The 13,786-nt window shown below is 35.6% G+C and overlaps 1 protein-coding gene across 1 annotated transcript in view; it reads right to left on the bottom strand.

The window, feature by feature from the left end:
• SMC5 (structural maintenance of chromosomes 5) overlaps positions 1 to 13,786 on the bottom strand; it is a 41,083-nt gene extending 27,297 nt beyond the window's left edge. The window contains exons 1-10 of the mRNA XM_015812478.1: positions 13,570 to 13,786; positions 11,591 to 11,732; positions 10,634 to 10,686; positions 9,912 to 10,074; positions 8,763 to 8,897; positions 6,330 to 6,470; positions 4,339 to 4,500; positions 3,260 to 3,331; positions 1,394 to 1,649; positions 585 to 739 (exon numbers count right to left, since the gene is read on the bottom strand). Of these exons, the coding sequence (XP_015667964.1) occupies positions 585 to 739; positions 1,394 to 1,649; positions 3,260 to 3,331; positions 4,339 to 4,500; positions 6,330 to 6,470; positions 8,763 to 8,897; positions 9,912 to 10,074; positions 10,634 to 10,686; positions 11,591 to 11,732; positions 13,570 to 13,745 (1,455 nt within the window). The 5' untranslated portion in view covers positions 13,746 to 13,786. The remainder of the gene's footprint in view (positions 1 to 584; positions 740 to 1,393; positions 1,650 to 3,259; positions 3,332 to 4,338; positions 4,501 to 6,329; positions 6,471 to 8,762; positions 8,898 to 9,911; positions 10,075 to 10,633; positions 10,687 to 11,590; positions 11,733 to 13,569) is intronic.

Here is a 13,786-nt window from a genome sequence, read left to right as displayed (position 1 = left end):
TACAGTTACAAAAAGAATTGCATTTAGAAAATCCAAAACCCGTTTTTTTTTAAAATAATGTGCACCATTCCCTCCACATAATATGCTGCTATAGAGCAATCATTCATGACTGTGAAAAGCAACCTGTTCTCCAACAAGACCTATACCGAACAGTACCCACTAAGGAAAATTGTTATACTTCGTATATATTGCAACCACGAATGCAACAAAGCCCTCTCCCCAAGTACTCAACAGGTTGCAATTTGTGAGCATATTGTTATTATTACCTTCACGTAATAAGCATGATATCATCTCAAAATTAAATAATTAAAAATGTTAATGTATCCGAATTCTGACATTTTTGTGAATACTCTTTATAACACAGGCATATAATAAAGCATCAGAACAAAAATCTTTGGTTCTATATTTTCTGTACTTAAGTTTCACGAGACAAATTATACTGACATAGCTAACCTAAGACGTCAAAATGCACATATCCCCGTTGATAATAAAATAATGGATTGCTTAGAAAAGGTTTTAAAAATAAGATTATAACGGAAGTAATGATTAAATTTTAGTAATAATATTAAAGTGAATCAGCTTACTGAAAGCAACACAGGGTCACAGACGCTTCTTTTAAATTGCCCTCTATTCTGTCTTAGCCACATAAGAGCATCATGTGTATCTCGGAATCTCCCTCTGAGCTTTTCTTCCTTCATATTCATCAGATTTTCAAATTGAGCAATGCGGTCTGCTATACCTGTAATTTTAATAACCCCTGAAATATTTACTGTAATATATGATTACAAATATAGCCCCCCTCCCATTTTACTAATAGACTGCGAAGACATACTTAATTGGGTATTTTTCTGCTCTTCTAACAGAGGCTACTGTTTACAAGAACTTAATGGAGACTTATGAACTATTCCTGTGAGATCATCCAACAAGAGTTGCTGAATTTCCACCAGAAAACAAACGTATAGCAAGTGCTATTCAAAAGATGTGTAGCTCTCATAGCAATAGCCACCCTTTTCCTCAACATCAATCTTTCTGTTAGTATAAATTATAACTAGAGAATAAGACAAAATCCAAAGGTGTATTTATACGCTTATATAAATCTCGTTCCCCAAAACTATTCCCCAACATCTAGCAAGTCTTAGAATTTCTACGAATGTTCGATAAAGAATCATAATATGAAAAAATGAATATTAAAGATATTCAGACAGAAATGCTTGGTTGATACCAGGATCCAAAGTTTAGTAAATAAACTGCTTGGATCCTGCCATGGAACAGGTAAGAGGAACATAATATTTTCCCTCTGGACAGAGTGGGCCAGTTGTTAATTATCAATATCTGTTTATTTGTTTGGAACTCAGGTTGTATGAATAGCAAAAATATACTTTAGCACCTTTACCTTTTCTTTCTTTTAGCAAGTTCTCCCTTTCTCTGCGCAGATCATTTAATTCACCATCAATATTTGCCTTCTCTTCTTCCAACTGTCTAAGGTTGACATTAAGAGAATTCATTAAAGGCTGAATGTTCTCAGCATTCTCTGTGTTTCTAAGCTCATTGGTCCAGTCTTCTATCATCTTACGAATGTTTTGTATTCTCTTCTGCCGATCCATTTCTGCCTCTCTTTTCATCCTTAAAGCTAGTTTAATATCTTCAATCTAAAAAAAATGCATAGAAACACTTTCCAGAAATGCCAATAAAAAAGTAAGTTTCCATTATAAAATAGCAAAGACTTGTTATTTTAGTTACTCTTGTTACCACAATGGAAGTTGTTCTATGTCACACAATTCCAAAATTTCAAATATGGGTGATCCCAAACTTATTATTTGCAAACTAAAGTACAGTAAACAATGACTATGGGAAATGATACAGCCAAATATTCAAAGCAAGCATCTGTCTTCTATAACAATGGCCCCCAACCTTTTGGACACCAGGGACCAGTTCCGTGGACTGGAGGGGTCGTGGTTTCGTGTGCTCCCTACATCCCACAGATGGTGGTTCACTTTTTTGCGTGGACCGGTTTCTAGCATGCTATGGACTGGTGTCGGTTCACAGGCAGGGGATTGGGGACCACTATTTTATAATTCCAAGGTGCCCACTTCTTATCTAAAATATATATATTTTTAAAAAAATAAGTCAATATACTCTACAATAGATACTGTGTGTGGAATAAAATGATTGATAAAAATCACCTAAGTTGGAGATTCTCAAATTGTGAACTGTGATCATCCAAGGGGTCAAACAACTGGAGGACTGGATGCAAACATCTTTTTGGCCAATCAGGCTTAAACTGGAAAAGGAGCAGCATTATCAAAACCTGCTCCAACTTTGTTAGGGTGCAGTTTCAGTGGACTTGGTCTAGAGAAGCAGGAAATCCTAAGTGCTGTACAAACTCTGTCTGCGCCAGCCCACAGTAAGCTTGCCCAGACAAGGGGAAATAAAGACTAGAGCAAGTTGATAGAATTAAAAAGTGCTTTGCCTGGGTGATGTACATAAACTCATCTATCATTTTAGGGGGGCCCGTATTACACTTTAAGACTCCTGAAGTAACATTTGCAGTGATTATTATTACAGTAAAATTCAACATTTATATTCTTGAATATTGTGACAAGACTGAATGATTAATACTGCAGACTGCCATTCATAAATTGGACTCCTCTTCTTCCCACTTCACTCCACTGAGGTTGAAGTTTGGGTGATAAGTGAGATTGGAGAGGAACAAGAACCTATTTTGTCAGGTCTGTCAGCAAAACCATGCTACTACAACTAGTCTCTCTTTAAAAGCCACCCATTCAGTGATTTTTCAAAGTTACAATGGCGCTGAACAAGGGGACTTACAATGCTTCCTCATAATTATGTTATGTGTGTGTGTGTATAATTAATTAATTAATTAATTTTTGATTGCTCATCTTACCACAGGGTTGCACCTGTCACAGCATCCTTGCCAGTTATGTGAGTACAATTTAGGTGCTTGGTAACCAACTCACACTTATGAAAATTGCTGCATCCTGTGGTCATGAGATTGCCATTTGTGATCTTCACTGCTGGCTTCCAACAAGCAAAATCAATGGGTGATCACAAATGGTGATCACATGACCACAGAATGCTGCAATTACACAAGATTCACCTAATGATGGCAACTGGAACTACCGCAACTGCCACAAGCTGGCGTGGTCACATTGGAGTTGCCAGTCCCAATTACCAGTGTTAAGTGAGACTACCTGCAATGACCTTAAAGTCAAAATCTTTAAGGGAGAAAAAAACTTACCTGTTTGTCTTTTTTCTCCAAAGCATCTTGTTGCTGTTTACATTTCTGAGATGTTTCTTTGATGGCTGCAATCTATATATAAGAGAATTTTAACTTAGCACTGTGTTCTAGTTAGTGAATTTATCAACTAGTATAGCACCAGAAAGCATGAGCTTGCCACATTTTTAATGTGAACAGACTGCATATAGTTTGTTCTTTACAGTTCTTTATAGTTCATGGAGAATAATCGCCACTTGATACAAAACTGTAGACTATTATTGTAGAGTTTATCAACTGCAATTTGAACAGCTGAAGTCTTATGGAACCATTTTAAGAATTCAACATATACTGGAAATATTTATTAAGAAATGATTTCTATTTTGGTAACAGTTACAGTTACTGGACTGCAACCAAGTTTCTGTTTTCTTCACATTCAGTACTGCACGGAGATATCATAGACTTCCACAAATAGGAAAATAACACTGAACACTTTTAAAAGAATGGTTGGCAGAAGTTTACATGCATTTGTTCAAGGTTCTAAGCTTTCAACCAGCACTCTCAATACTAAAAATTGGAATTAGTTAGCTGTCCTAAGTTATATTTGCTCCAGATGCTGAATGGGACAAGGACACTGGTACGGAACAGAAAACCTATGCCTTTCTACCTTATTTAAAGAGCAGATCTTCTGGTTTGTTGAATTAAAAATTCAGTCAATCTATGATTTCCAAGTCCCAGGGCTGTAGAGAACATTTGGTGGTTTAAATTCTGCTAAAAATAGTTATTGCTTTATCCTAGCAATGTTCAAGTACTGTGATTAATTAGAGATTTTCAATGTCATCCAGTGGAAGTAGGATTAATCTCTGATCCAGAATGCTTTTCCATAGTGCATTAGTCTTGAAATGGGGACTTGATGGAAAGTTAAATTGCATGAAATCTTTGCTTCTTTTATTTTAACCCTGACAGTTTTTTATAAGCTTTTAATTTTAAATTTTAAATTTCATGACAAACAGGCTACATTCCTATAACTTTTCTATGTATATTAATCATTTTGACTTCTATAAGATTTCATGCAAAAGTGATACAATAAATGTAAAACATGCCTTTTCCTGGATTTTGTCTTCCAGTTCTGCACATTGTTTCTCAGCTTCTCTGATCTCATGAACCATAGGAGCCTGGGTCTGTCTCAATGTTCTTAATTCTTCTTTCTGTCTATCTCGGGTTCTTTTAGCCTCTTCATACAGCTTCCGTGTTTCTTCATATATCTAAAAAGCAAGGCATGCAAAGTAATTAGTGACACTGCACAAACTATAGGATGATGCTAGCTGATTTTGCTACTTTGCTCACATTTAATATTTATATAATTACTATACATTAGTTTGAACCAGAATAGCCTAACCAGGCATTACTTAGCAAAAGAAAAACACAACTGACATCAGGGGACTACCAGATGGAGGAATGCTGCTTTATACTGCACTATTAGCTAAATTTGTATTTGACATTATGATCAGAATTACAACGCTGCACAAAATTTAAACACCTGAACAATTTTACAGTGAGACTGCTATTTGTAATACTTGCACAATTGTTTGCTTTTTAACATGAACCACTTGTTGGTATATATACACAACAAATACGGATGTCTTGGAAACTTTCCTTTTTCTGATGTTTAAAACAGTTTATTTCTGTCAAGATGATGCATTAAATATCAATACATTTCTCAAACAAGCTGAAGGAAACAATGTAGCATTTTAAAAGTATCATGAATTTAATTTGGGGATTATCATTTCAAAGGTATTTTTCTTACTTTTTAAAAAAAAGAACAGCAGATTGATGCTATACAAATCATATTCAAGGATTAAATTTAATGTAGCTAATCAAATTCTGGGCTCTCAGACTTTTTTGGGGAGTATTCAATAATGTTTACTTAAATAGGCATATCTCAGTTTGCATGAATGTTGAATCATAGAAATCAAGTTTTAAAATATTACAACAAAATGAAACACTATGACTTTAAATTTGTGTTCAGGCTATTTAAAGTGGGAGCAGCATAATGTTTTTCTTGAATTAAAAAAAACCCTAATACAATCAGAGAATTGAAACAGATGGTGGGTTAATCTGTTTTGGCTTGCCACAACAGAAAAATCATCTCACTTTTGCAACATATGGCTCTAGAGCAGGGGTAGGCAACCTTGGCTCTTTTATGACTCATGGACTTCAACTCCCAGAATTCCTGAGCCAGCCATGCTGAGGAGAAATGGAGGTTTCCATGCTGAGCCATGCTGGCTCAGGAATTCTGGGAGTTGAAGTCCATGAGTCATAAAAGAGCCATGGTTGCCTACCCCTGCTCTAGAGAAAACAAGTGAGAATCGATACTAAGAACATTGTAAAGAACATTGTAAATCTAAATCACAAGAAAGGGGAACCTCTGTCTTCAGCAAGGAATTTAGGCTGTTTATTTCTGTTCTTACAATTCACTGTCATGAAATAGACTGAAAAGAGATCCTTATATAGAGAGAGTAGAAGGGTTTCCAAAACATTAATAAGAAATCATCAAAGAAGGCAGTAGTCAAACAATTCCATAAATTACTATTATAGAATTACCAGTGCCCATGAAACTGAGTTCAACTTTACCTTTGTGTGATTTATTAAACAATTTAATTTTTTTCCTACCCTGTTTTAAAATGCTCAAATTAAGTTGCAGGATGAAAAAAAAATCTTAACTCAATTCCAAGACAAGAAGAATTTTAGGAGCTACTTATTATGGCGGAGGGGAGAAAAAAGTGAATTTTTCATAATTTCATTTTGAAAATGTTACTAATTTATAATTTATTCTAGATTTGATAATCATGGAAATTAGCAAAAAGGTATATTTAAAACATTTACCAACAGCTTGTAATCTCCCTTTTTGTTACCTTAGGCAGACATTTGTTAGACAAAATACAGATTACAGATAGTTGACATTTGATCAGCTTCCCCACTTCGCTCCAATTCTTTCTTGCTATATTAGCCTTGCTTTTGTACATGTGCATATCTCTGTGTATCTGTGTTTAAAAATACATTTTCAAATCTTTTTTAAAAATTAAGAACTTACCACCCATGGCCTTTTTTTCTCAAGCATTGCAATTGAATCTATATGGTGCTGACGTTCATGATATCGCTCCACATCTTGCTTATATCTTTCATTCTTTTGCTTCATTTTTTCTAGACTGCTATTTTTTTCCGTGCATGAATTCTGCCAGCACATATATTTTAAATTATTTACATGACTAAATTAACCAAGTTAACTCTCAGGTTATTGTTCTACCATCTACTTCATTCAATTAGTATTAGTATTAATACAAATGGGAATTTTATCTCCAAAAATACAACTTATTTTGCAGTGTGCAAGTTAAAAACAGAAATGTCACTGGGGTTGTAGTCACAGAAATTATCACTAGATTGTAGTCAATTATTTGCTCTCAATTTCCACCCGCTGAATGGGAGAGGCAATTTTTAACAATTCTCCCTCTATTTGGAGGAGTCCTCCATTCCCTACTGGCATTGAGGGAAATCTTCACTGGACCAATGAACATTCAGCAAAGGGACACCACTTGATACAACCCAATATACCGTTGAATATAATGCAGAAAAATTCATTGTAACTAGAGTTCCTGGTCTTTGCTTTGAGTCAGCTCAGATCCATAGAAATGTGCTAACAGAAGCCAAATATTTACTGAATGAAAACGTTCAATCAATAATATTATATATGCAGGCAGTCCTCAACTTACAACCACAACTGAGCCCAAAACTTTCATTGCTCAGTAGGCAGTTGTTAAGTGAACTTTGCTACAGTTGTTAAATGAATCATGCGATCGTTAAGCAAATCTGTCTTCCCCCATTGACTTTGCTTGTCGGAAGCCTGCTGGGAAAGTTACAAAGGGTGATGGCATGACCAGGGCCAGTGCAATTGTCGTTAAGGACAGGCCAGTTGCCAAGTGCCTGAATTTTGAACATGTGACCAGGGAAATGCTGCAACGGTCCTAAGTGGGAAAACCAGTCATAAGTCACTTTTTTCAGTGTTGTTGTTGAACCATCACTAAACAAATGGTTGCAAACCAAGGACTACCTGTATTTTCTATTTATTAACGGACATTTATATTTCCTTTTTTATTTTCCCATTAAAAATTAACATAATTCTTAATTCTGTATCTTAATAATTTATAACTGAATTAACAAGATATCCCCTCAACCAAATTCTCACCCCCAACTTTAACTATATTTAAATACTATATTGATAGTTATGTTAACATAATTGAGATTCTACTTGGCAGCATTACTAATAAGAACTATGATTACTTTTTAAAAATGGCGTGTTTAATTTAATTTCATCTTATTTTTTAAAAAAAAAGTTGGGTAAAATGACTAATTTTTTAAATCTATGAAATAAATAGTAAATAAATACAAAATAGTTTTTACAAGAATCTATTGATGTGGATAGCTATAAATAATACCTTAAATAAATAAATACAATTTTTACATTGTAGAAAAACATTAAAAATATATCAAGCTGTTTCATAATTATCAAAATAATAGCAAAAGGATATTTCAATAGAATAATTGTAATTAATATAAAATATAAAATCTAATAACCATGATTTCCAACCATCCAACATATTTGTTTAAATAAAATGCAACATACTCATTTGCAGAGATTATGCATTCCCCCTCATCAAACTTCAAGTAATCATGGTTATCTCTAGAAAACCTTCCCAGTAAATTACTGCAAAACATAACAGATCGATCCATATATATTGACAATTAAAATGAATGTCATACAGTTTTGCTGTACTGCAAGACATTTTGAAAGCGTTACTGTAACATAAAGCAAAAATACTATAAACAAACAGTAGTACAGTGCTGCTATATATCCCTGGACATTTACTCACTACTTATTCCTAGGGACTAAGATGTAAAGGAAAGAAAACATTTAAGTCTTTCTGAAAACTTACCAGTTTTTTTTCTTATTTGATAATAATACAGATTTACAAGTTTTTTGTAAACTAATTATTTCTACTCATCAACTATATATCTTTAGATTTTAGTATTTGCTTTTTTGTGGGTATATTTTATTCTTTATCCTATACAGTTATTTTTAGTGTTATTGTCTTTTGTGTTTCATTTCTTCTGTATTTTTTGTGATTTTTTTTTGTTATAAAATACAATAAACAGGAAAAAAGAAAAAGAAAGAAAAGTTTTTCTGAGGAACAAGGACAGAATCAGCAATCATTAAAGAAACGTCAATTATTTTGGGTTTTTTTTAATCTAAGATAGTTAAAAAAAGATAAAGCTAGAAAGAAGATACACAATAAGCAAAGAATAAATAAAAGCTGCAAGAAACAAAGCCAATAAGCCAAGATAATACCATGCCTGCTCTTCCGAGTAAAGTCATAAAACATTTTCAATAAAAGAAGGAAATTTATCTTGTACATTCTTAGAACTTAACAAACCCAATATTTATCTTATACAATACATATCAGACTCATACTTCAAGTTCTCGCTCCCTCTGCCTGAAGTTTTTCAGATCACAGTGAAATTTGTACATCTCTGGTGGACCAATTGATTTCTCTGTAGCTTCAAGCAACTCAATTCTGGACAATTTTGCAAATTCTCCAACTTTATCCTGCAAAGCAGATGTGCAGTATTTTATGCGTATAAATGCATTCAATTATATTTTACATTAAAAGACACGAACTTTGAACTAATATAAATATCCAGCTATTTTTAGTTCTTCCAGACTAGTAGCCACCACACAGCAGTTTTGGTAGGCTCTGGGCAACAACCTTTGCATCTATATGTTAACACATTTACCCTAAACAAGGCTTTTGAACACTGATTCTCCACCTTGCCAGCAGAAGGTATTCTATTGCCAAAATATAGTTCCCACGCAGCTTTGGGATGCTGGAATCAGAGACAAACCAGCAAAGGTTGTGGGCAGAACGCTGTTTCAGCTGCTACAGATGGTCCTATAGTTTTCACTGTGAGATAGCAGCAGCATATTTCACACATAGGTAAGTCACTCAGCTGAGGTTAAATAACAGGATGCTCTGTGAATGATTTCACACTTCTCACAGAGCACTAGATTGAACCCAAGACATATCTACTGCAGAAGTTCGTTATACAAGAAATCTTCTATTTATGGTAGTACCATTCACAGAAAATACTTCAATTATACTAATATAAATGAGAGAAGTCTAATAAATCAAAGAACCATAAAGCTGGAAGGAGCCATTTATGTTATTCAATTCCCTACTGATGCAGGGATTCAAATTAAAACAATTCAAAAAGAAGGCTATTCAATTTCTGCTTGAAAACACCCAGTGAAGGGAAGCAACTAGTTTGTCTAACTGGTTTCCCTGTCAAGCTACTTTTATATTACGACAATTTTTCCTAACATTTATTCATAATCACTTTCCTGTCCTTTAATTCTATTATCATGTCATGCACACATTGGAATGAAAGTGGTGGTACTATAAAGATTATTGTTTTCATAACTTACCCTATTGTATCTAATAGCTAATATCAGGAAGTAAGCATTTATCTTGCACAGGATTTTTCATATCATTACATCCTTCATTATTTCATTTATTGAAACTGTTAATATTTATATTTTCTTTAAAATGAAAAGTATTCGTACCTGTGGAAGAAACTGGCACAGATTGCCCACTTGAATATTTAAAGCTGAGACTTGTTCCTCCACTATTTTGAGAGTGCAGGGGGCTTTATTAAGAAACCAAGTTGACTGGTTGTTTGTTACAGAAATTTCTCGTGTGATAGTAATATTGTTGGGCTTCTTATGCCTAATGACCAGAAAACAATTGTTACATATTACCTTAGGCCATGGTACTATTGTATAATAGTACTGTATACGGACTATTAAAATAAACATTAAAATAATGTTTCAATAACATTATTTTTCAAGTACAGGTAGTCCTTGACTTACAACCACAACTGAGCTTAAAATTTCTGTTGCTAATTGGGACATTTATTAAGTGAGTTTTGCTTCATTTTATGACCTTTCTTGCCACAGTTATTAAGTGAATTACTGCAGTTGTTAAGTTAGTAACATTACTGTTAAGTGAATCTGGCTTCCCTATTGACTTTGCTAGTCAGACGGACATAAAAGGTGATCATATGACCCCAGGACACTGCAACCGTCATAAATATGAGTCAGTTGCCAAGGTTCTGAATTTTGATTACGTGACCATGTGGATGCTACAATGGTCATAAGTGTGAAAAACAGTCATAAGTCACTTTTTTCAGTGCCATTGTAACTTCAAAAAGTCACTAAACTGTTGTAAGTCAAGGACTACCTGTACACTTGTGAAAACAGGCATATAAACAAGTCTCATTACTCACACCACAATTTCAACTATTCCTTTACTGCAACCTCGCTTCACATAATGACCAACCTGAAGAAAAGGAAAAGATACATAGAGAGAGCCTTAATTTATAAATATTGCATATCAATTATGAAATGCCTAAACAGTAGAGCTGTTTAGTACAAATTGGGACAGGATATTAGTGAAATGAAAAAAGAATGCAGAGGAAAGTAAGCATAATGAGGTATCATTTTTGGTTACCTAAACTCAACATACAATCGAGCAGCACCTAGCTCTCTAACTCATGGCAGAAATCATAATTGCCAGTACAGTGCAGTATTTACAGCAAAATATGCTATTTAGTAAAGGGCATAAAAGTAAAAAGACCAGAATTTAATATTTAGTCCCCTTTGAAATCATTACAGTTAAAACAATCCAGCAGATGCAATACAGTATTGGCATAACAAAGGCGAGAGGAGAATTAAGGAGTAACATCTAGGACAACAAACATTCCAGAGATGAAAGTTATTTAGAAAAAGAACTACACAAAATAAACCAGTCTCTCTCCTGGTTTTGTTAATCAAGTAATGCCTTCTAGCAGGAACTAGATAGTAGGTTGCCTTTGTTGTGGCAACTACCCCCGAGAACAGCATTCCCCTTGAAGTTCAGATGACCCCTAATATAATGACTTTTACAGATCATTAAAAACATGGTTTTTCCACCAGACCTCGGTTTAGAGTGAGAAGGGATCCTTTTTATCTGTTTTATTTCTGCTGGTGGCAAAAGGGTTGGGTTACTTTACATCCCGATGATGCTATCTTTTCAGTCAAAACTTATGCCTGAAACATAATGCATTAAACTTATTATACAAAGGACCATCATTTATTTGCAATATATTAGATTGAAGTTATTTTATACAACTTAAAGATATGTACCCTAACAGAAGTCCAAATTATATCATATGATTCCAAACAGAACCAAACCAAATCCTCACCTTGTCAGCTCGTCCTATAAAGGAAGGTTTTCCTGCCAATCCAAGGCATATCGCACATACAATGCTTGATTTACCTGACCCATTAGCTCCCACTATCATATTTAGATGAGGGCCTGGAAACACCACACAGTTATCATAGGTTCTGAAAATCAATTTTTTTAAAAGAAATGTTTATAAGAAAGTTATTTATAAAAATAAAAAAGAAGCAGAATTTATGTTATCAATAGTTCTATTTTCCCCCCCATTTTTTTTCATTACTGTTTTGAGTGCTCACCAAAGTAGAGACAGGGTATAAAGCAAAGAAAGAAACTAATATTTAAGATAATCTGACTTTTAAATTTTAGCTCAGAAACAGAGAAAAATAAAATCCTATCCTACAAAGTTTATCAAAGAACAAAGAAATTAATGTCTTAACTGAAACAAGAATCCCATCTAAAGCTAACTTTTCAATGCCAATCTGTTAACCATCAAATGTTTGTAACACCTCCCTTGTAGGTGAGAGTTATATCTACATCTTTTAAGGGAAAAGATAAATGTAGGGGGATGTAATACTTATATGGTGTGAATAAAGTGAACAAGAACTTTTTCATTGCAAATCATTTGTCAATTCACTCTCATAGGATAACACTGGGCACACACTTGGGCAACTTTAATAACTTTAATAAAGGTTGTTAGTCAATCATTATGGCTAATTATTAGCTCCAGTACCAGGGGCAATATGCCTCTCAATACCAATTACTGAAAAATAGGAGCAGAAAATAGGTATTATTTAGCTTTGATTAGAGACTAAGAGTGAATATTTGGTTAGCTAGTAGAGGATGAAAATGTTTAAATGCCACAAAGAAGAGGGGAGGGGGGGGGTTCAAGTTATTTTCCAAAGCACCAGAACGCAAAGCACAAGAAACAATGAATGGAAACTAATCAAGGAGAGAAGCAACCTGGAATCAAGGAGAAACTTCCTAACAGTGAGAACAATTAACCAGTGGAACAGCTTTGCCTTCGGAAATCGTGGGCGCTCCATCATTGGAGGTTTTTTAAGAAGACAGCCACTTGTCTGAAATGGTTTAGGGCAGGGGTAGGCAACCTTGGCTCTTTTATGACTGGTGGACTTCAACTCCCAGAATTCCTGAGCCAGCCATGCTGAGGGAAAAGAGAGAGGTTTCCAAGCTGAGCCATGCCGGCTCAGGAATTCTGGGAGTTGAAGTCCACGAGTCATAAAAGAGCCAAGGTTGCCTACCCCTGGTTTAGGGTCTCCTGCTTGAGCAGGGGGGTGGACTAGAAAATCTCTAAGGTCCCTTCCAGCTTTATTCTGATTGACTGACTCCCTGTTCCCCCCTTCCTGAGGGAAGTTGAGAGTTTTGTATAGATGACCAATGGGGGCATGACTGTAAAGGCGGCAAGGGGAAATCAGAAACCGTAGGCTACATAGACACTACTAGGCACTACGACTCTCTTTGCGACTTCAATGACTCCCTCTCCGTCTAAATGCAATAGAACATCTAGACCAGGGGTCCTCAACCTTGGCAACTTTAAGACTTGTGGACTTCAACTCCCAGAATCCCTCAGCCAGCAAAGCTGGCTGAGGGATTCTGGGAGTTGAAGTCCACAAGTCTTAAAGTTGCCAAGGTTGAGGACCCCTGGTCTAGACTGCTCTTAGGATCTGAGGTAAAGTGTATAAAGATGAACCTGATTTTCTGATGGGGCAACTACTGCTGATAATAAAAGAAGTCATTAAGGTCCTTCTTGGATTTAGGGGAAGCAAGAATGGGAGCAAAACACCATATAGGGATGCCGAGGAACCCACCGAACCCGCGGGGGCCACCGCGAGCCCTCTGGTAGCGGGGAAAAAAGTTTCCCGACAAAATAGAAAACCCCGCCTCTCGGCCTTGAAAGAGGCCACGCCCACCGCGCCTCATTCTTCTCCCCCCGCCGTTATTGGCCAGCCGTACAGCCGCTGCCCATGTGTCTTTCCCACTCACAGGAAGTTTTCCATGGAGATTTTCACGATAGCGCCCTCGACGAACGATGTATTGGCGCTTCGCCGATCGCCCGATCGCGGCTGGCTTTCCTTCGAGGTTCGTTTACTGAGGCGATTCTTGCCCCCGCTGCTCCCCGCCTCAGTTCCTTCAGATTTACGCTTAGCAGAGGCCGCCATCTTTGCCGCCTCCTGCAACAACTAGTGTGAATTCTAAGGGC

This window comes from Protobothrops mucrosquamatus, unplaced genomic scaffold (assembly GCF_001527695.2).
Source record: "Protobothrops mucrosquamatus isolate PMUCROS unplaced genomic scaffold, P.Mucros_1.0 scaffold87, whole genome shotgun sequence".
Classification (NCBI taxonomy): Eukaryota; Metazoa; Chordata; class Lepidosauria; order Squamata; family Viperidae; genus Protobothrops; species Protobothrops mucrosquamatus.
This window is presented reverse-complemented; position numbering and strand designations above follow the sequence as displayed.